Source organism: Salmo salar, chromosome 05 (assembly GCF_965601325.2).
Source record: "Salmo salar chromosome 05, fSalSal1, whole genome shotgun sequence".
Taxonomy (NCBI): domain Eukaryota; kingdom Metazoa; phylum Chordata; class Actinopteri; order Salmoniformes; family Salmonidae; genus Salmo; species Salmo salar.
In genome coordinates, this window is record NC_138295.1 from 32,631,468 (window position 1) to 32,653,728 (window position 22,261).

Here is a 22,261-nt window from a genome sequence, read left to right on the forward strand (position 1 = left end):
TATTTACCACAAGTGGCCTTAAATCAAGTTGTAGAAACATCTCAAGAATGATCAATGGAAACAGGATAAACCTGAGGTCCGTTGTGAGTCTCACAGCAAAGGGTCTGAATACTTATGTAAATAAGGTATTTCAGTTTTTTATTTTTAATAAATTTGCTAACATTTCTAAAAACCCGTTTTCGCTTTGCCATTTTGGGGTATTGTGTGTAGATTGATGACAACATTTTTTATTTAATCAATTTGAGAATAAACGACCACCCCTCATCACTGTCAAACGCTCCCTAAAACACTTCTGCGAGCAGGCCTTTCTAATCGACCTGGCCCGGGTCTACTGGAAGGATATTGACCTCATCCCGTCAGTAGAGGATGCCTGATTGTACTTTAAAAGTGCTTTCCTCACCATCTTCAATAAGCATGCCCCATTCAAAAAGTGTTAAACTAAGAACAGATATAGCCCTTGGTTCACTCCAGACTTGACACCCCTTGACCAGCACAAAAACATCCTGTGGCGTACTGCACTAGCATCGAATAGTCCCCGCGATATGCAACTTTTCAGGGAAGTCAGGAACCAATATAAACAGTCAGTTAGGGAAGCAAAGGCTAGCTTTTTCAAACAGAAATTTGCATCCTGTAGCACTAATTCCAAAAGGTTTTGGGACACTCTAAAGTCCATCGAGAATAAGATCACCTCCTCCCAGCTGCCCTCTGCACTGAGGCTAGGAAACACTGTCACCACCGATAAATCCACGATAAATCCCTGCTTCTCCTTCACCCAAATCCAGACAGCTGATGTTCTGAAAGAGCTGCAAAATCTGGATCCCTACAAATCAGCTGGGCTAGACAATCTGGACCCTCTCTTCCTAAAATTATCCTCCGTCATTGTTGCAACTCCTATTACTAGTCTGTTCAACCTCTCTTTTGTATCGTCTGAGATTCCTAAAGATTGGAAAGTGGCCACGGTCAGACACTCTAGACCCAAACTGTTACAGACCTATATCCATCCTGCCCTGCCTTTCTAAAGTCTTTGAAAGCCAAGTTAACAAACAGATCACCGATGATTTAGAATCCCACCGTACCTTCTGTTATGCAATCCGGTTTTTGAGCTGGTCACAGGTGCACCTCAGCCACGCTCATGGTATCATAACCGCCATCGATAAAAGACAGTACTATCCTAAGGAAGCAAGGCTTTCGACTCAGTCAATCATCGTATTCTTATCGGCAGACTCAACAGCCTTGGTTTCTCTAATGACTGCCTCACCTGGTACACTAACTACTTCTCAGACAGATTTCAGTGTGTCAAATCAGAGGGCCTGTTGTCTGGACCTCTGGCAGTCTCTATGGGGGTGCCACAGGGTTTAATTCTCGGGCCGACTCTTTTCTCTGTATATATCAATGATGTCGCTCTAGCTGCGGGTGATTCTTTGATCCACCTCTACGCAGATGACACCATTCTGTATACTTCTGGCTCTTCCTTGGACACTGTGTTAACAAACGAGCTTCAATGCCATACAACACTCCTTCCATGGCCTCCAACTGCTCTTAAATGGTAGTAAAACTAAATGCATGCTTTTCAACCGATCACTGTCCGCACCCGCCCGCCTGACTAGCATCACTACTCTGGACGGTTCTGACTTAGAATATGTGGACAACTATAAATACCTAGGTGTCTGACTAGACTGTAAACTCTTCTTCCAGACTCATATTAAGCATCTCCAATTCAAAATGAAGTCTAGAATCGGCATCCTATTTCGCAACAAAGCCTCCTTCACTCATGTTGCCAAACATACCCTCGTAAAACTGACTATCCTACCAATCCTTGACTTTGGCGATGTCATTTACAAAATAGCCTCCAACACTCTACTCAGCAAATTGGCTACAGTCTATCACAGTGCAATCCGTTTTGTCACCAAAGCCCCATACACTACCCACCACTGCGACCTGTATGCTCTCGTTGACTGGTCCTCGTTTCATATTCGGCGCCAAACCCACTGGCTCCAGGTCATCTATAAGTCTTTGCTAGGTAAAGCTCCGCCTTATCTCAGCTCACTGGTCACCATAGCAACACCCATACGTAGTACACTCTCCAGCAGGTATATTTCACTGGTCGTCCCCAAAGCCAACACCTCCTTTGGTCACCTTTCCTTCCAGTTCTCTGCTGCCAATGACTGGAACGAATTGCAAAAATCACTGAATTTGGAGACTTATAGATCCCACACTAACTTTAAGCATCATCTGTCAGAGCAGCTTACCGATCGCTGTAGACAGCCCATCTGTAAATAGCCCATCCAACTACCTACCTCATCCCCATATTTGTTTTTGTTTTTCTGCTCTTTTGCACACCAGTATTTCTACTTGCACATCCTCATCTGCACATCTATCACTCCAGTGTTAATTGCTACATTGTAAATACTTCGCCACTATGGCCTATTTATTGCCTTACCTCCTTACTTCATTTGCACACACTGTACACATATTTTTCTATTGTGTTATTGACTGTATGTTTGTTTATCCCATGTGTAACTCTGTGTTGTTGTTTTTGTTGCACTGCTTTGGTTTATCTTGGCCAGGTCGCAGTTGTAAATGAGAACTTGTTCTCAACTGGCCTACCTGGTTAAATAAAGATGAAATGTTAAAAATAAAAAAATAAGGCTGTAACGTAACAACATTTTGAAAAAGTCAAGGGGTCTGAATACTTTCCGAATGCACTGTATACGGTGGAGCTACTGGCCGTGCTGTTGGCCTTGCAGTGGGTGAAGGAAGTCAAGCCAGACAGAGTCATTATTTTCTCTGATCCATTTGCAGTGTTGATGAGTCTGCAGTCCTTTAGCTAACGTAGCAGACGATACCAGCTTTATGAAGTACTACAAACCCATGGCAGGGTTAGACAGATGGGTATACAGACAAGATTTACTTGGGTCCCAGCCCATGTGGGGGTTGAGTGGAACGAGGCAGTTGATGTACTTGCTAAACAAGCACTTAGTAGAGGGGATGTTGATGTAAGTAGTTTCAATGAGCAAAGCAAAAAGCCTGATATGGACAGTGGGGATGCAGAGAGAGCAGGAGCGGTGGAATATAGACACTAAGGGCAGGGGATGCTATTTTTCAAAATTCAGGGTGGGACACAGCCGGTTGAATAAGAATTTAAATGTGGTAGGAAAGCATCCAACAGGAAAGTGTGATTACTGCCAGGAAACAGAGATAGTGGAGAATGTACCGATACTGTGTGGGCAGTATGAGAGGGAAATAGAGAGGCTGAGATCCAGTATAAGTGAGAAGGGGATACAGGAAATTATTTTAAAGAGTATACTGAGTAGAACAGTAGATACAGTCTCAAATATGTTGTTATCTTTCTTAAGAGAAACGGGGCTGGCAGGTAGGATTTAGTTTCTCCCTGTTTCTGGCCCACACTCCAGTACTGTAGGAGGAGACAATACACCATAACGCTGGATGCTAACCGCTGAAAACCCCACAGAAGAAGACGACGACGAAGAAGCAGTCCCACACTCCAGCACAGTAGGTGGCGGTAATGTACCAATAACGTTGGATGTCAACTGCCGAAAATCGCGACCGAAGTAGAATAAGGAGCAGGGTTGCCATATCTGTGGTTTTCTCGGGAATTTGGCCCATTTGAAAACAATGTCGCGGTTGAAAATGTATTGGTCGAGGGTTGCGGGTTTGTGGGCTACATTTATATATTGCATGCGGCCGCCATTGCATTTTTCTTAAAAATATATATTACACTGTGACCTGCTGCTGCTGACTATTAGGTAGAGATGCAGCCTGTTGATGAGTGAGTGGTGGGGAGTGGGAGAGCCCGAGGGAGGTATATGTGTTGAGACTGAGAGCTGCAGCTGAATCACGTGAAGGAGGAGACGGAGAAGCACGCGCGCACGTCATGACAACGTTTTACCAGTTGTAGGTAGGCTATTTAGATTGTCATTATGGAGACACATATTTCTAACCCTTTTTTATAAAACATATTAACGCGCTAGAACTGATGCGCATCAATAAATTAGGCGACAATGCACAGGAAAACGACTTTAGGCGCTCTAGAGCGCATTAGATAAATCCGCTCATAGGTGGTTTAAACTGCATTCTAATGTCGACTTGTTTATGGAAAACCATATCAAGTGAATAGTTTTACGCATGCTCAGTTCTTGCGTGTCGAGCGCTGCACGAGTGAACATTTTAAATATAAGTTATGTAACTCCCGAGCGTGCTTCTGAAATAGGGGAAAGTCCACAATGAAACTGAAATAGAATGTGGCGAATGGTACATTTGCATCTTGTGGTCATCAAGTAGTCTATTCATTTATATGCCTGTGTAGGCTACTGTAGCCCACCATTTGATACAATAAATATGTTGAAATGATATCACTGAAGTCATTGCAAATCAAGTTGTGCCACTTGTGTAACCTACCTGGAGCTGGCAAACGGATTTAAAAATAGCCTATACCTTCAGTTTTTTTTGTACCCTTGTGTTATTATGCAATTGTTAATGGACATGTTTAGTTAATGAAATTGGAAGTTAAATTGTGATCATGGTCCCAGATCTGTCGCAATTGCTGATTAACTATGATGCATTAGATTGAAGGTAAATCAGTCAGATTAGGCTACAGGTAAAACAAATCACTGGCTGTTATTGACAAGCATAGGCCTATTCAGTTCATATCCATATTATTCATACATAATTCAGTAATTAAAATGGCGACCCTATCCTCAATAACCTACCTACTCCAGTAGGTTATTGGGCAACAGAAGCACTTAGAAATCACCTTGCTATTCATGCTAAATAAATGAGTCTGTCAATTTGAACTAAGCAAGATATTAAATTGTTTATCTTACATCTTGCCTTGGCTACTGTAGGCTATCAGGGACAGTGGCGACCTGTCATGTTTTGAGCCCCACCTTTTTAGTTTTTTGTTGTTGCTTGTTTTGCATGTTATTTGGGGATTAATCGATGTCACATATCAGTTTGCAAACAATGTAAAAACAAATAATAATTTAGTTAATAAAGCCACATATGAATATGTCTCTCTTTTGCTTTGTTGAGTAAGGGAACTCCAAAATGCAGGTGTTTCAGCCTAGCTCAGTGCTTTCTGTAGTTGTGGGGCAGCCGTCAGAAAATACGGAGAGTAGGGGTTGGTAATGTTCTCCAGTAGCGCTGTGATTGGCTCAGTGCACTGTCACTCATGGGGACACTACATCACTGCAAAATCTACGGGGAGAGCTCAAATCCAAGCCCCTTGGGTGCTGCCATAAAGTTACATTAGAAGTACCCATCCAAAAAGGCTCAAGGTCATTGGCCACAGATAAAATTCTCAAATCACATTATATCTACAGTAGCTTTGATTGGACTGATCATGTCAACATCATACTTCAAAATCTTAGCTAGCAAGCCAGCAGTCATCATCATGAATCAAGTCGACAATCTACTGGCAAATCCTTTTCAATCCTTGTCATATGAAGAGAAATTATGGCGAGGAATTATAGATAAAAAGTATCGGTGCTCATGGGCCATTGGACAAACATTAAACAACAAGTTGGAAATCGCAAATTCAACAATGAGTGGTTTGGAAGGAATCAGTGGCTAACTGCAAGATTGCAAAGCAACCACTGGCCTGCTCTTCAGTGGAGTGGATGTGTGGACCAAGACTGGGTTTAAGGGTCTCTTTTCCAAGCTTAAAAGGATAAACATTCAACATTGGCCATGCTGTTAATCCAGCATGACTTCTGCCACGTTCAAAACAACTGGAAACTCTGAACTGGGAAATCTCAGACTTCAGTAAGTTCAAGACAACTGGGAACTTTGGGGGAGGGGAGGGGGGGGGGGAATGAGCTCAGACTGGGAAAATACATTTTGAATGGTCATCCAACGTGGAATTCCAAGTCTGGAACTTGGGCCTCTTTCTAGAGCTCCGACCTGAAAACCACTAATGTCATGATTCTACCTTGTTTTTTTCAGAGTTCCCAGTTGTCTTGAAAGGAACCAAAAATCCAGAGAAGGCCAGACCATGTGCCTCACCCTAATCATTTGGTCCCTTTTCATAATTTAGCCTACTGTTCTAACTTGGTGGTGCACATGTAGCCTAAAGCCAGTAATGGAAAAAGTACCCAATTGTCATACTTGAGTAGAAGTAAAGATACCTTAATAGAAAATGACTCAAATAAAAGTGAAAGTCACCCAGTAAAATACTACTTGAGTAAAAGTCTAAAAGTATGTGGTTTTAAATATACTTTAGTATCAAAAGTAAATAGAATTGCTAAAATATACTTAAGTATCAAAAGCAAAAATCATTTAAAATTCCTTACATATTTAAGCAAACCAGATGGCACCATTTTCTTTTTTTTGTTCTTTTTTTTTTTTACAGATAACCAGGGGCACACACCAACACTCAGACATCATTTACAAATAAAGAATGTGTTTAGTGAGTCCGCCAGATCAGAGGCAGTAGTGATGACCAGGGATGTTCTCTTGATAAGTATGTGAATTGGACCCTTTTCCTTTCCTGAGTGCTTTTGGGTGTCAGAGAAAATGTATGGAGTAAAAAGTACATTATTTTCTTCAGGAATGTAGTGAAGTAAAAGTAAATAGTAAAGTACAGATACCCCAAAAAAACTGCTTTAGTACTTTAAATTATTTTTACTTAATCGAAATTATGGATTGCCTCTTATCCGCTCGTCATCCCCTAATATGCCATAGTTTGTACATCTCAATTGTCAGTAGAAACCCCATTTGTTTAAGCAAGTCAGCCATATCAGCTATGTTTTTTTTAAAGGCAGTAAATTAGGCTGAAAGAACAGTTTCTGCCAGACAAGGCTCCGCTGATAGCCATGTGTAGCAGTGGTAAGGTGTTGGGACAGCTTTATATAGGCCCTAACAATTTGTGGGCACCGTTTGTCACTGTTATAGTCCAATTAATGTCTTGTTTAGTGTTGTGTTTTTGTTGTGACTTTTTGGGTTTGCCCCACTAAGATTTACATGCCAAAATCCCCACTGCTCAGGGGCAATAGGCTACCTGCATCTAGCTAATCAAACCATGTCAAAGGTAAATTACAATCATACACCCAGATTTCAGTCAGTAGGCCTAGGCTTCGCCTATTGAAATGACAAGTCAATCACGCAAATGGGTTGTAGTCTTAACATCTGGCACATAACAGAACAATTGCAAGAAAATAGCCAAACATTATTTTGAAGTTCATTGAAGTGTTTCTTGCGCAGAGATTTTGAGATCCTCTGTCCAACTTTCATCCCTCAAACCCTCCTGTTGGATGTATCTATAGTTATACACATGCGTAAAATTGATTTATTTACAAGTTTAATAAGGGTGAATTATATTTTCTCTTGCATATTCAAATTCCTTTATTAGTCAGGTTAACTCACAATAATTAGGTCTTATTTTCATGGAAACCCGAATATTGCTTCTTACGTCGATATTCTTCCTTAATTTGCTCGAAAACGTTATGGAAAAAAAGGTTTTATTGGCTAAATACGGCAACTTCTCATGCAGTATTTATTGGTCTAGTTTTAAGGCTTAGTGGGTGGGTTTCGATTAGTGTTTTTGGCCTTTTATTTTAGAGAACTGGCAACCCTGTGTAGGAGGCAAGAAGGAAAACGCTGCTTCGAAGGGAGGACATGAAGTTGGATCTATTTTTTTTTCTTCCTTTGGCGTTTCGTCTCTTGGCTTATCTACAGTGTGCATTCTTCTCGGTTGTCGTGTAGAACAAACAGTGTTTCGTTATCGAATACTTCAATATTCTGATTTCAGCGACTTCACGGTGCGTAGCTAGCTAATGTTAGCTAGTTACTAGCTAACGTTAGCACTTGAGCTGTTCTTGTGTTGTATTCAAGAAGGATAGCGTCGCGACGATCGTTAACTAGCATTGCTACAGTTTGATTTAGTGGTATTCACTATTACAATAGTAACGTTAATCGCCTTAGTTAACTAGCCAGATATCATCTAGCTAAAGCTTTAGTTTAGGCAGCAATGTAGCTAGCTAACTAAACCTCGAGTGGTGGGTGGGTGTGCTCCTTGTCCTTCCACACGAAGTTAGGCTGTTTGCTCAACGGTCTATTGGTTGGGATGAGTGAGGTGGTATCTAGGATACTACTCAATTACTAATGTTAGCAAGAAAAAGTGTAGTCTTTCAGAAATTAGACTAGTTGGCCACTAGGTCTATGATACTGCTGACTACTAACAGTAGCATGTGTCACTGATCATGTGAATTTGTTAACAAACTCAGTCAACATAGTTAACTAATGCTGTTCATGTGTAACAGTTGAATATCTGCCTGGTTCAGTTCCCCAGATCCATCGTGTGATCGTCACGGCAGCGAACCCATGGCGGAATCCGTGGAGACGTTCCAGACACACCTCACCTCTGTCATGGACAGTTTGATCCGAGCGTCGGTGTGCGAGATCACCAAACTGTTCCAGGACACGGTGAACGACTATCTGGTGGAAATATCTCTGAATAGGAATGAAATGGAGGCTCTGAAACTCCGACTCCGACTGACGGAGAACAAACTGAGAAATGAACGCAAGTACGGGATGGGGTGGGCAGAGAATCGCCGCAATGCTGGTTTGATAGGGTCGGAGGACGGTGGGCGGAAAAAGCGAAAAATTGAAGTGCCCCGTAAGTGTTCATATTTAGTAAGTACAGCCACAAAAGCATCACGGACCATATAGTCATTTTTTACACATTTGTCTTGCCCTATGTATAAAACTGATATAAAAAATGGTATTCTTCATATTAGAATTGTTGAAATGATATGTAATTGCATATCAAATCAGCCTGTAATGCTTGTGTGAAGAGGTACTTGTTATGTTGGAAGCCATCTGGCAGAAACTGAGCCTTCTCCCTCCCTTTCCTTTCTACTCCTCCACTCTCCCTCCCCCATCTCCTCCTTCATGTACTCTCTGTTCTTCGCCTCTCTGCTCTCTTCCTTCCTCCCTGCCCCCCCCTCTTACCTCCCCCCCCCTTTCCTCCCTGCCCCCCCCCCCTCTTTCCTCCCTGCCCCCCCCCCCCTCTTTCCTCCCTGCCCCCCCCCTCTTTCCTTCCTGCCCCCCTCCTCTTTCCTCCCTGCCCCTCTCCTTCTCCCCTCCCCCTTCTCCCCTCTCTCCCTGTCTCTCTCTCCTCTACTTCTCTCTCCGCTCTCCCTCCCGCTTCACTCCCACCCCTTCCTCTCTCCTTCACACTCACTCCTCCGCTTCCGCTCCCTACTCCGCCTCCTCTCCTTCATCATGCTACTTCCCTTCCCCCAACTCTCCCATTTCTGTCACGGCTCCCCTTCATCTCCTTCCCTCTCCTCTACTCCTCCACTCTCCCTCCCCCACCTCCTCCTCTTCATGTTCTCGCTCTGTCCCTCACCTCCCCCACTCCTCTCTCTGCTCTCTCTCCCCCCTCTCTGCTCTCCTTCATAATGCCCTCACCCCTCCCTGCCCCCACCTCCTCTACTTTTCTCTCTGCTCTCCCTCCCTCTTCACTCCCACCCCCTCCGCTCTCCTTCACACTCACTCCCGCCGCTTCCTCTCTCCCACTTCTGCTCCGTACTCCGCCTCCTCTCCTTCATCATGCTCTCTCCCTTCCCCCAACTCCTCCATTTCTGTCACTGCTCTCCTCTCCCTCGTTTCCTTTATGCTTTCTCCCGCTTCATGCTGTCCCTCCTCCTGCTCTCGTTCAACATGCTCTCTCCCTTCCCCCACTCTCCCCTTCCTCATGTTCTCTGCCTCTGCTCCCCCTCTCCTCCGCCTCTCTCCCACTCCCTGCCATCCCTCCTCTCCCTGCTTTCCTTCCTCTCTCCTTCATTTCTATCACTGCTCCCCTCTGTCTCTCTCCCTCTCTCCTTCATGCTCAACCCCTCCTCCTCCTCTCACCCCATCCATTCCCTCCCCCTCTCTTCCTCTCTCCCCCTCCACAGGAGGAAAGCAGAAGCTGGGTCCTGCGTTTGGAGGCGTGTGGGAGGAAGGAGGAGGAGCAGCCGGGGAAGTAGCAGGGGGAGGCTGGAAGGAGGCACGTCAGATGTACCTCATCCAGGTCCCTGGGGAGGAGGAGGAGGAGGAAGAAGGAGAACTATTGGAGGAGGGCTGTATTTCAGGAGAGGGGGAGGAGACAGACATCAAAGAGGAGGTGAGGGAGACGAGGAGTGCTAAGGAGTCTGAATGTGGCACACACAGCGTCAGTGTGTCAGAGACGACTAGTTTACAAAAATAACAGTGTGTATCATCTGTGTGGTGCGACTGTGAATGTTGTTAAACTGCTGTTTTCTGAGTCACTGAGACACACTGCAGCAGGGGTCTGGTAGATGGCGTGGATGGTGGAAAGCCACTGATTTCATATTCGACTGCAGAAGTAGTTCAAGCGCTTGTTTAGTAGGGCAGTCAATGTTAAGTGCGGAGCGTTGTTGACCCTATACATGAATATCATTTTGGGCGCGGACACAGTTTTGTATTCTACATGACTGAGATCATGCAGATGCGTCTATGCAATGTACAGATGACCTTTATTGTGTCTCAAACTGTTTAAACGTTGAACTTTTAAAGCAAATGCCCCGTGTAAAACAGGACCCTTGTTCTTTGTGGCACTTGTGAAAGTGCACTTTGCATGCACAGAAATACTGTGTGTGGTAGTGCACTCTGCATTGCATTATTGTGTAGTCTATGGGGCTGTACTGGTGGGTAATGTAGTTATTTTTGCTCTGTCTGTAGTCCGGTGACATGGTGGATGGGGGTTACCAGCCTGCGTCTCTGCGGCTGATCAAGGAAGCCCTGAAGATGGACCCACCCAACCAGAACTGCCATGGATCCAGAACCCACAGCGAAGGTACTGACTCCAGCTGAAAGCTCAGAACAAAAAAACACGATGACCACACCTCCTGGATCGTGATAACCCCAATGTGAACACAGTGATGTTGTCTTAAGTGTCTGCAGTACAATGTGTTTGCATACACCCTCATAGTACTGCTCCTCTAACAGACTCTCACTCTCCTTCTCTCGGCCCAGTAGGAGACATGGAGCTCAGCCCTGTGGCCCTGAAGCGGCCCCCAGCCGTGAGGCCTGAAGAGGGGGATGAGGAGGAGTGGGACGTGGGATCCCCTCCAACGGAGGTGTCAGAGGGGGCGCTGAGCGTGGTGGACCTGAGTGGGCTGGAGACGGCCCTGAGGGCAGAGAGGGGGCGCGAGCAGGCAGCCCTGAAGATCCCCCCCACAGCAGGCTCCAACCATGGCACCAGGACCCCTGACCCGGAAGTAGTGACAGACAGTGAGTTCAGCCTGGGCCAGAAGTACATTGGTCTGGATGGGCTGGAACAGGAGGGGGAGCTGGAGAGTCCCACAGCCTCCGAGAGGGACTATGGTGATGCCCTGCAGGTTCATGGTGCCCGTCTGAAGGAATTACAGGGGTCACTGCCTGTGGGGGCTGGAGGGGAACTGCAGCCACGCTGGCCCAAGAGGCTGAGGGACGGTGAGGGGATGGGGGAGCAGGGAGGCTCAGACGAGGGCCTACATCACCTGTCTGCTCCGGGTAGCGTGGATGACAGTGGTGAGGAGGAGACAGGGGACCTGATGCATTTCTGCATGCAGTGCGGCGGGGGCTTCGCCAACGAGGCTGAGCTGGAAGAGCACCCTTGCCCCCTGGGGGACGCCCACCTACAGGAAGGAGGGACGGAGAACACCCTGTTCCCCTGCGCCTCGTGCGGCCACGCCTTCAGCCATGCCTGGGCCCTGAAGAACCACGAGTGTGTGTGCGCGGCCGAACGGCCCCACCGCTGCGAGCTCTGTGGGAAGGGCTTCACCCACTCTCGCTCGCTGGAGAGGCACCAGGTGGTTCACACTGGAGAGAGGCAGCACTGCTGCCAGCAGTGTGGGAGGAGCTTCAGTCGCCTAGGCAACCTGGAGAGGCACCAGCGGATCCACACAGGCGAGCGTCCGTACGGGTGCGAGGCGTGCGGGAAGCGCTTCAGCAGGGTAGAGTACCTGAAAAGACACCAGCTGATCCACAGTGGAGACAGAGACAAGGCCGGCAGCGCTCACCAGTGCTCCCAGTGTGGAAAGAGCTTCAGCGAACCAGAGCAGTTAAAAAACCACGAGTGCTTTTCATAACATTTTATATGTTTTGATAATTGAGATTTACCATGATTTCTTTGGAGAGGGAAAATTGAAATAGCTGACTAAGGTAGAAGTTGCTCCCTAATCAGAGAGAAGATTATTTTACCCTAGCCTCAATCCCAAAGTTGACCATTATAAATCTGTAAAGCTCTGACCTTGTATCAGTTGTTGGGGACACATTCTACCTACTCCAAAAAAGAGGAATAAAGACAGTGGTGGTCATCCAGAGACTGGTTGAAATGAACTGTCTAATTGTGCACAGAGAAACCTGTGTTTTTATTTATGTTTCTCAATACATTCTATCTTTTACTATAAGACATGAGTATTTTCACTGAACATCAATCATGACCTTGTTTATCTTGACTATCAATGATAATAACAATTTGGTATTTTGTACTATTTGTTTTTCAGTATTATCCATCAGGAATAAACATTTGACTATTCAGTGACCAATGGTCTCCTTTTATATACTGTCAAGTGCTAAGTGTTTGTTTTCAGCTAGAAAATTGTGTAGTTTAGTTATGTCTCAAACATTCACACAAGGTGTTGTCGGATTTCCGGACACAGTTTTCTATTTCTGAGTACTTCGAAGTGTCTTCTACCAGAGAGGAAGAGGCGCCGCGAAAAGTTTTGCTCTGCCAAAAATCTGCCCAAGAAGTAAGGAATTTTTGTATGGAGGTCAATGAGTGTCGATTTTGGTACACAAAAAAAACGTAATTGCTATGTGAGGCTTATAGAAGTTTGAAGTTTCTTGTGGTTAGGTTCTTATGAATGCACTGATGTAAGTGAACGCACATGGCACAAAATAAAAGACTTAAAGAGTTGTGCCTGTTGTCATAGAGATAGATGGAGGACTCATCATGGATATAACCTGTTTTAGCACGGACATTGCCATTGAGGTCGAGGTCTTTACCAGTCCAAAAAGTTGGGACCGTTCCGCAATGGACTTGGGGCTTTCCCACCAGGATCCAATATGCATAAATTATATTTTTTTTATATAGAGACCCATTCTGAATGGACCTGAGGACAAGTACACCGTTCCGTATAGATCTGGTCAGATCCCGACCTGGTCCGAGTAAGGGAAGCAGCCCCCCCCCCCCCAAAAAAAGCCTAACAACTCCTTAAATCATGTACAAAGACTTTTGATTGTGTTTATTAAGACATCCTCGATATCAAATTTCAGACCAGCCAGCACGAGACACCTGCACGCCCAACCCCCACCAGTCTAGTCAATACCTCAACTCTCTCCCAAAACATTTTTCCCACTTAAAAAAATCAAAAATATATATTCCTAAGGGAAAGGTTTGGAAACAAAAGTGAAAACAACAACAAAACACAACTACACATGTACATTAACACACAGAAACAGGACATCATATAATTCATCTCATAGGCCTAATAGTACTGTAGAGCTCTTTACTTGCACTCAAAATAGCTGGGTTGCCCCGTCCTGTCCCTAGGGGTCAGTGGTGTAAAGTACTTAAGTAAAAGTACTTTAAAGTACTACTTAAGTCATTTCTTGGGGTATCTGTACTTTTTGACAACTTTTACTTCACTACATTCCTAAAGACAATATTGTACTTTTTACTCCATACATTTTCCCTGACAACCAAAAATACTTGTTACATTTTGAATGCTTAGCAGGACAGGAAAATTGTCAAATTCACACACTTATCAAGAGAACACTTGGTCATCCCTACTGCCTCTGGGCTGGCGGACTCACTAAGCAGAAATTCATCTTTTGTAAATAATGTCAGAGTGTTGGAATGTGCCCCTGGCTATCCGTACATTTTTAAAACAAGAAATTGGTGCCCTCTGCTTTGCTTAATATTTGGAATTTTAAATGATTTATACTTTTACTTTTCTTTTGATACTTAAGTATATTTTAGCATTTACATGTACTTTTGATACTTAAGTTTATTTAAAACCAAATACTTTTAGACTTTTACTCAAGTACTATTTTACTGGCTGACTTTCACTTTTACTTGAGTAACTTTCTATTAAGGTATCTATACTTTTACTCAAGTATGACAATGGGTACTAGGGGTCAAGTATGACAATGGGTTGGGGTACTGCTAGGGGTCCACCACCCTGCAGTACCCCAACCCAACACACCCCACTCAGCTTTAGGATCTTAGTGAAACATTAATTATTGGTTTTGGGTGTGTTATGCTAAGGCCAGAGTGACAACCCACAGGACGGTAGACCCCCAGGGATAGGGCTGAGCAGCCCACAGCTAAAAATGGTCTAAATAGGTATCTCCCCTGACATGGGCATGTTTCCAATACAAACTCCTTTTGTCGTACTCTATTCCATATAAGGCATCCAGACCTTATGAAAGTTGCCCAGTATACACTTAATTTATAATACGGAAAATCTAGTGATATATAACTTTACATTTCTGCCATCCATTGTGACATTGTAGGAGGACAACCAACCTTTGAATGAATGGCAATGCATTTCTTAGATGCTTGGTTACACAGTTTCGTTTGATAACAGTCTCCAGTAACAATATTTACAAGTAAACAAAAACAATCTGACACTGAAAGACATACTCTGCCAGAATTCAGCCAGCCTTCACAATACCATAACATATGCAAATATGTCCCCTTTTGTGTTTTACACCTCCAGCAGAGGAATGACATTTCTGAGTGCATGTTATTAAGTTACACTGGTAAATAAACTCATCAAAAAAGAAACGTCCCCTTTTCAGGACCCTGTCTTTCAAAGATAATTCGTCAAAATCCAAATAACTTCACAGATCTTCATTGTAAAGGGTTAAAACACTGTTTCCCATGCTTGTTCAATGAACCATAAACAATTAATGAACATGCACCTGTGGAACGGTCGTTAAGACACTAACAGCTTACAGACGGTAGGCAATTAAGCTCACAGTTATGAAAACGTAGGACACTAAAGAGGCCTTTCTACTGACTGAAAAACACCCAAAGAAGGATGTCCAGGGTCCCTGCTCATCTGCGTGAACGTGCCTTAGCCATGCTGCAAGGAGGCATGAGGAATGCAGATGTGGCCAGGGCAATAAATTGCAATGTTCGTACTGTGAGACGCCTAAGACAGCGCTACAGGGAGACAGGACAGACAGCTGATCGTCCTCACAGTGGCAGACCACGTGTAACAACACCTGCACAGGATTGGTACATCTGAACATCACACCTACGGGACAGGTACAAGATGGCAACAACAACTGCCCGAGTTCCACCAGGAACACACAATCCCTCCATCAGTGCTCAGACTGTCCGCAACAGGCTGAGAGAGGCTAGACTGAGGGCTTGTAGGCTTGTTGTAAGGCAGGTCCTCACCAGACATCACCGGCAACAACGTCGCCTATGGGCACAAACCCACCGTCGCAGGACCAGACAGCACTGGCAACAGGTGCTCTTCACTGACGAGTCACGGTTTTATCTCACCAGGGATGATGGTCAGATTCACGTTTATCGTCGAAGGAATGAGCGTTACACCGAGGCCTGTACTCTGGAGCGGGATCGATTTGGAGGTGCAGGGTCCGTCATGGTCTGCGGCGGTGTGTCACAGCATCATCGGACTGAGCTTGTTGTCATTGCAGGCAATCTCAACGCTGTGCGTTACAGGGAAGATATCCTCCTCCCTCATGTGGTACCCTTCCTGCAGGCTCATCCTGACATGACCCTCCAGCATGACAATGCCACCAGCCATACTGCTCGTTCTGTGCGTGATTTCCTCAAAGACAGGAATGTCAGTGTTCTGCCATGGCCAGCAAAAAGCCCGGATCTCAATCCCATTGAGCACGTCTGGGACCTGTTGGATCGGAGGGTGAGGGCTAGGGCCATTCCCTCCAGAAATGTCCGGGAGCTTGCAGGTGCCTTGGTGGAAGAGTGGGGTAACATCTCACAGCAAGAACTGGCAAATCTGGTCCAGTCCATGAGGAGGAGATGCACTGCAGTACTTAATGCAGCTGGTGGCCACACCAGATACTGACTATTACTTTTGATTTTGACCCCCACTTTGTTCAAGGACACATTATTCAATTTCTGTTAGTCACATGTCTGTGGAACTTGTTCAGTTTATGTCTCAGTTGTTGAATCTTGTTATGTTCATAGAAATATTTACAAATGTTAAGTTTGCTGAAAATAAACGCAGTTGACAGTGAGAGGACGTTTATTTTTTTTCAGAGTTTAGTACATTACTGCAGTAATTTATGTCTGAGGTTACATGAATATGACCGGGCATTCAAACATATCTGTATTCATTCATCATCATCAATAGCTTCTACCTGGACTCCCTCACATTTTTGTTTTACATGCTTTGTGTCATCGAGAAAAGCCTCTATCAACCCTTGTTACAGTTTGGAGGTTTGTCAGACTGCCTTAAAATAGTTTCAATCTTTGAAGCATCTGGCTTGTCCTGTGTTTGCTGCACAGAGAGAATAACATGTTGTATCTGCAAAAATTCACCTGAGCTCCAAAGACTGGTCTTCCCTGGCTGTCTGACCCTGCTGGGACACCATCTGATCCTGCTAAGACATGATGTTCATAGTGTTGTGTACTGACAGTGAAGCCTGTGGAGCTGTTTATTACTGTGTCAGTGTGAAAAGCAGGGAATTAGCTAAGGAAACTGACAAATTAATAACATTACATTGCTATACTGATAAAAACTCACATTGCACAAACAAAAGTCAGAATTATCAGTCTTCAATCGTTTGGCCACTGGTTTCATCATTTGATTCAGGTCTAGTGTGAATGAGGGAAAATTAATACATACTTTTGGCCAGCTCTCTCTCTTTAATGGTACGTCAACAAGCGAAAGCTAACTAAGCTAATTTACTTCTGTTTGAATGGCACAAAAAGGCTACAAAACAACAAACAAACAACAGCCGTAATAATATAAACCTCATATCGCTATCTGACAGATAGCTAGCTACAGGCTATAGGTGAACTGGCTGTTGCAGCAACTAGCAAGCTAATTCATTCACCTCAGTCAAGAAGGGATAAAACATTAGTTAACGTTACATGTCAGTTACACTACTAGTGTAGTTTTTTTTCTGTTAATTCTTACATCTAGACATTCCGCTAGCGGAACACCTGCTCCAATATCCAATGATGGGCGTGGCGCGAAATACGAAGTCCTCGAAAATCCGAAAACTTCAATTTTTCAAACATATGACTATTTTACACCATTTTAAAGACAAGACTCTCCTTTATCTAACCACACTGTCCGATTTCAAAAAGGCTTTACAGCGAAAGCAAAATATTAGATTATGTCAGCAGAGTACCCAGCCAGAAATAATCAGACACACATTTTTCAAGCTAGCATATAATGTCACAAAAAACAAAACCACAGCTAAATGCAGCACTAACCTTTGATGATCTTCATCAGATGACACTCCTAGGACATTATGTTATACAATACATGCATGTTTTGTTCAATCAAGTTCATATTTATATCAAAAAACTGCTTTTTACATTAGCATGTGACATTCAGAACTAGCATTCCCACCGAACACTTCCGGTGAATTTACTAAATTACTAACGATAAACGTTCATAAAAAACATAATTATTTTAAGAATTATAGATACAGAACTCCTTTATGCAATCGCGGTGTCCGATTTTAAAATAGCTTTTCGGTGAAAGCACATTTTGCAATATTCTGAGTAGATAGCCCGGCCATCATGGCTAGCTATTTTGACACCCTCCAAGTTTGGTACTCACCAAACTCAGATTTACTATAAGAAACATTTGATTACCTTTGCTGTTCTTCGTCAGAATGCACTCCCAGGACTTCTACTTCAATAACAAATGTTGGTTTGGTTCCAAATAATCCATAGTTATATCCAAATAGCGGCGTTTTGTTGTGCGTTCAAGACACTATCCGAAGGGTAACGAAGGGTGACGCGCCCGGCGGTGACAAAAAATTTCAAAATATTCCATTACCGTACTTCGAAGCATGTCAAACGCTGTTTAAAATACATTTTTATGCGATTTTTCTCGTAAAAAAGCGATAATATTCCGACCGGGAGTCGTTGTTTTCGTTCAAAGACAGAGAAAGTAAAATGGACTCTTCTCGTGCACGCGGGCGCCAGTCTCGTTGTTCTCAGATCGACCACTATCCAAATGCGCTACTGTTTTTCAGCCATGGCCTGCAAAGTCATCATTCAACGTTCTGGCGCCTTCTGAGAGCCTATGGGAGCGTTAGAAAATGTCACGTTACAGCAGAGATCCCCTGTTTTGGATAGAGATGATCAAGAAGGCCAAGAAATGGTCAGAGAGGGCGCTTCCTGCTTGGAATCTTCTCAGGTTTTGGCCTGCCAAATGAGTTCTGTTATACTCACAGACACCATTCAAACAGTTTTAGAAACGTTGGAGTGTTTTCTATCCAAAGCTAATAATTATATGCATATTCTAGTTTCTGGGCAGGAGTAATAATCAGATTAAATCGGGTACATTTTTTATCCGGCCGTGAAAATACTGCCCCCTATCCATAACAAGTTAAGTTAAACAGCGAGCTACGTACATCAGTCAACTAAAGAGGTGCCATTTTCTGCTCTGCTTGCTTTTACAACTTGGAGAAAGAGCGCAACACATAGAGACTGACAGCAGCTGCCTCTGTTCAACTCTCCCGTGTTCGGCCAGCCAGCCTTTCAGAAGCTTTGACTTTGTCCGCCAGCTGAAACCTCCAAACAGTCTACCCGACCGCTCTGAGGCGTACGCATGGTCCTAAAGCAAACCGATGCTGTTTTTGGTATCACAGTGAAAGTTGTGTCCCTGACTTTCACAGCTTGCTTTAATCATGTCTTGTTCAAGCCAAAGGTGGGTGAGATTCTCAAACTGTACAGTCATGGCCAAAAGTTTTGAGAATGACACAAATATTAATTTTCACAAAGTCTGCTGCCTCAGTGTCTTTAGATATTTTTGTCAGATGTTACTATGGAATACTGAAGTATAATTACAAGCATTTCATAAGTGTCAAAGGCTTTTATTGACAATTACATGAAGTTGATGCAAAGAGTCAATGTTTGCAGTGTTGACCCTTCTTTTTCAAGACCTCTGCAATCCACCCTGGCACGCTGTCAATTAACTTCTGGGCCACATCTGACTGATGGCAGCCCATTCTTACATAATCAATGCTTGGAGTTTGTCAGAATTTGTGAGTTTTTGTTTGTCCACCCACTTCTTGAGGATTGACCACAAGTTCTCAATGGGATTAAGGTCTGGGGAGTTTCTTGGCCATGGACCCAAAATATCGATGTTTTGTTCCCCGAGCCACTTAGTTATCACTTTTGCCTTATGGCAAGGTGCTCCATCATGCTGGAAAAGGCATTGTTCGTCACCAAACTGTTCCTGGGTGGTTGGGAGAAGTTGCTCTCGGAGGATATGTTGGTACCATTCTTTATTCATGGCTGTGTTCTTAGGCAAAATTGTGAGTGAGCCCACTCCCTTGGCTGAGAAGGAACCCCACACATGAATGGTCTCAGGCTGCTTTACTGTTGGCATGACACAGGACTGATGGAAGCGCTCACCTTGTCTTCTCCGGACAAGCTTTTTTCCAGATGCCCCAAACAATCGGAAAGGGGATTCATCAGAGAAAACGACTTTACCCCAGTCCTCAGCAGTCCAATCCCTGTACCTTTTGCAGAATATCAGTCTGTCCCTGATGTTTTTCCTGGAGAGTAGTGGCTTCTTTGCTGCCCTTCTTGACACCAGGCCATCCTCCAAAAGTCTTCGCCTCACTGTGCGTGCAGATGCACTCACACCTGCCTGCTGCCATTCCTTTGCAAGCCCTGTACTGGTGGAGCCCCGATCCCGCAGCTGAATCAACTTTAGGAGACGGTCCTGGCTCTTGCTGGACTTTCTTGAGCGCCCTGAAGCCTTCTTCACAACAATTGAACCGCTCTCATTGAAGTTCTTGATGATCCTATAAATGGTTCATTTAGGTGCAATCTTACTGGCAGCAATATCCTTGCCTGTGAAGCCCTTGCAGTTAACCATGGTAGACAGAGGAAGAACAATGATTCCAAGCACCACCCTCCTTTTGAAGCTTCCAGTCTGTTATTTGAACTCAATCAGCATGACAGAGTGATCTCCAGCCTTGTCCTCGTCAACACTCACACCTGTGTTAACGAGAGAATCACTGACATGATGTCAGCTGGTCTTTTTGTGGCAGGGCTGAAATGCAGTGGAAATGTTTTTGGGGGGATTCAGTTCATTTGCATGGAAAAGAGGGACTTTGCAATTCATCTGATTACTCTTCATAACATTTATTTATTTTTTCTGTAATACTACTAGCCGCCTAGAAATTTTATGAAGTAGGCTTTAGCTAGCCCAGATAGGTTCCGAATCCCCCAACCTCAAAACTAGCTACCAAGAAGCCATTTCAGGCTATCAATGTTAGTAGTAGTAGCTAGCTAGTCTAACTATCTTAGCTGGGATGCCTGCTGGCAAGGTTGGCAGACTTTAGAAAAGCAAGCAATTATTAAATGTACTGAATAAGACATTCCTTTCAATCGCTAACCCAGATTTTAGCAGAGATGCAAAGAAGAATTCGTTTTCAGTCAGGAAATACAGACAGCTCAAGAGATAGGCCAATGCTTAGATATGCAGAAAAATAAACCTATTTTTAACCCCCTAGAGATGGTCATACCAAGGACCCCTTTGATGAAGTGTCTGTCCTATATCTGAGAGATATAAGAAAGATCAGGGAATTATTTATATATTTTTTGACAAATATTTAGCTTTTTTAAGCACTAAACTACTTCCATATACATTGCATTCTGAAAGTATTCAGACCCCTTCACTTTTCCACATTTTGTTACGTTACAGCCTTATTATAAAATGTATTAAATAAATGTTTTTCCTCATCAATACACACACAATATCCAATAATAACGAACCGAAAACCGTTTTTTTCTTTTTTCAAATATCTTAAAAATAAAAAACAGAAAAACCTTATTTACATAAGTATTCAGACCCTTTGCTATGAGACTAGAAATTGAGCTCAGGTGCATCTTGTTTCCATTGATCATCCTTGACATGTTTCTACAAGTTGATTGGAATCCACCTGTGGTAAATTAAATTGTTCTGACATGATTTGGAAAGGCACACACCTGTCTATATAAGGTCCCACAGTTGACAGTGCATGTCAGAGCAAAAACCAAGCCATGAGGTCGAAGGAATTGTCCATAGAGCTCCGAGACAGGATTGTGTCGAGTCACAGATCTGGGAAAGTGCACCAAAACATTTCTGCAGCATTGAGGGTCCCCAAGAACACAGTGGCCTCCATCATTCTTAAAAAGTTTGAAACCACCAAGACTCTTCCTAGAGCTGGCTGCCCGGCCAAACTGTGGGGGAGAAGGGCCTTGGTCACCAAGAACCCGATGGTCATTCTGACAGAGTTTCTCTGTGGAAATGAGAGATACTTCCAGAAGGACAACCATCTCTGCAGCAATCCACCAATCAGGCCTTTATGGTAGAGTGGTCAGATGATAGCCACTCCTCAGTAAAAGGCACATGACAGCCCACTTGGAGTTTGCAAAAAGACACCTAAAGGACTCTCAGACCATAAAAAACAAGATTCTCTGGTCTGATGAAACCAAGGTTGAACTCTTTGGCCTGAATGCCAAGCGTCACGTCGGGAGGAAACCTGGCACCATCCCACATGCTGTGGGGATGTTTTTCAGCGGCAGGGACTAGGTACATGACGCCCCAGGTCAAGCGTGTGGGAGTTTCAAATGGAGATCAGCCGTGTCAAGGCCGAAAACGAAGCCCTGAAGGTGAGTCCACTTGCGGGACTTGCGATGCAGTGGCATGAACAGCTGAATCAAACATCATGCCAGCAAAGTAGTTGTAACAGTGTAACCACCACCAGAGAAACTTGCAGCTCCCCACTGGGGAAAAACTGTCTCAATCAACGTTGTTTCCATGTCATTTCAACAAAAATAATAAATGTGATGATATTGAATCAATGTGGAAAACTGATTGGATTTGCAAAAAGTCATCAACATAAGGGAATTTCATATTTTCTTCACCCAACTTTTAACCTAAATCCAATGACATGGTGACATTTTTTGTTGACTTCACATTGAACTAACGTTAGTTGACAACTCCAAATGTAAATCGAAACTAGACTAAAAGTGACGTCTGTGCCCAGTGGGTCACTCTCATGA

At 43.9% G+C, this 22,261-nt stretch overlaps 1 protein-coding gene across 3 annotated transcripts; it reads left to right on the forward strand.

The window, feature by feature from the left end:
- Positions 1-3,665: 3,665 nt before the first annotated feature.
- On the forward strand, positions 3,666-12,553 carry LOC106604647 (uncharacterized). Of its 3 annotated transcripts, none has more exons than XM_014199498.3 (5): positions 3,666-3,919; positions 8,301-8,635; positions 9,921-10,129; positions 10,708-10,822; positions 11,002-12,553. In XM_014199498.3, exons 2-5 carry the CDS (start codon positions 8,341-8,343, stop codon positions 12,096-12,098), a joined length of 1,716 nt encoding a protein of 571 aa, XP_014054973.3. In that variant the 5' UTR covers positions 3,666-3,919; positions 8,301-8,340; the 3' UTR covers positions 12,099-12,553. The 3 variants fall into 3 exon arrangements, with proteins under 3 accessions (XP_014054973.3, XP_014054975.3, XP_014054972.3); XM_014199500.3 differs by lacking the exon at positions 3,666-3,919 and adding an exon at positions 7,557-7,778 and having other exon boundaries at positions 11,005-12,553; XM_014199497.3 differs by lacking the exon at positions 3,666-3,919 and adding an exon at positions 7,563-7,778.
- Positions 12,554-22,261: the final 9,708 nt, after the last annotated feature.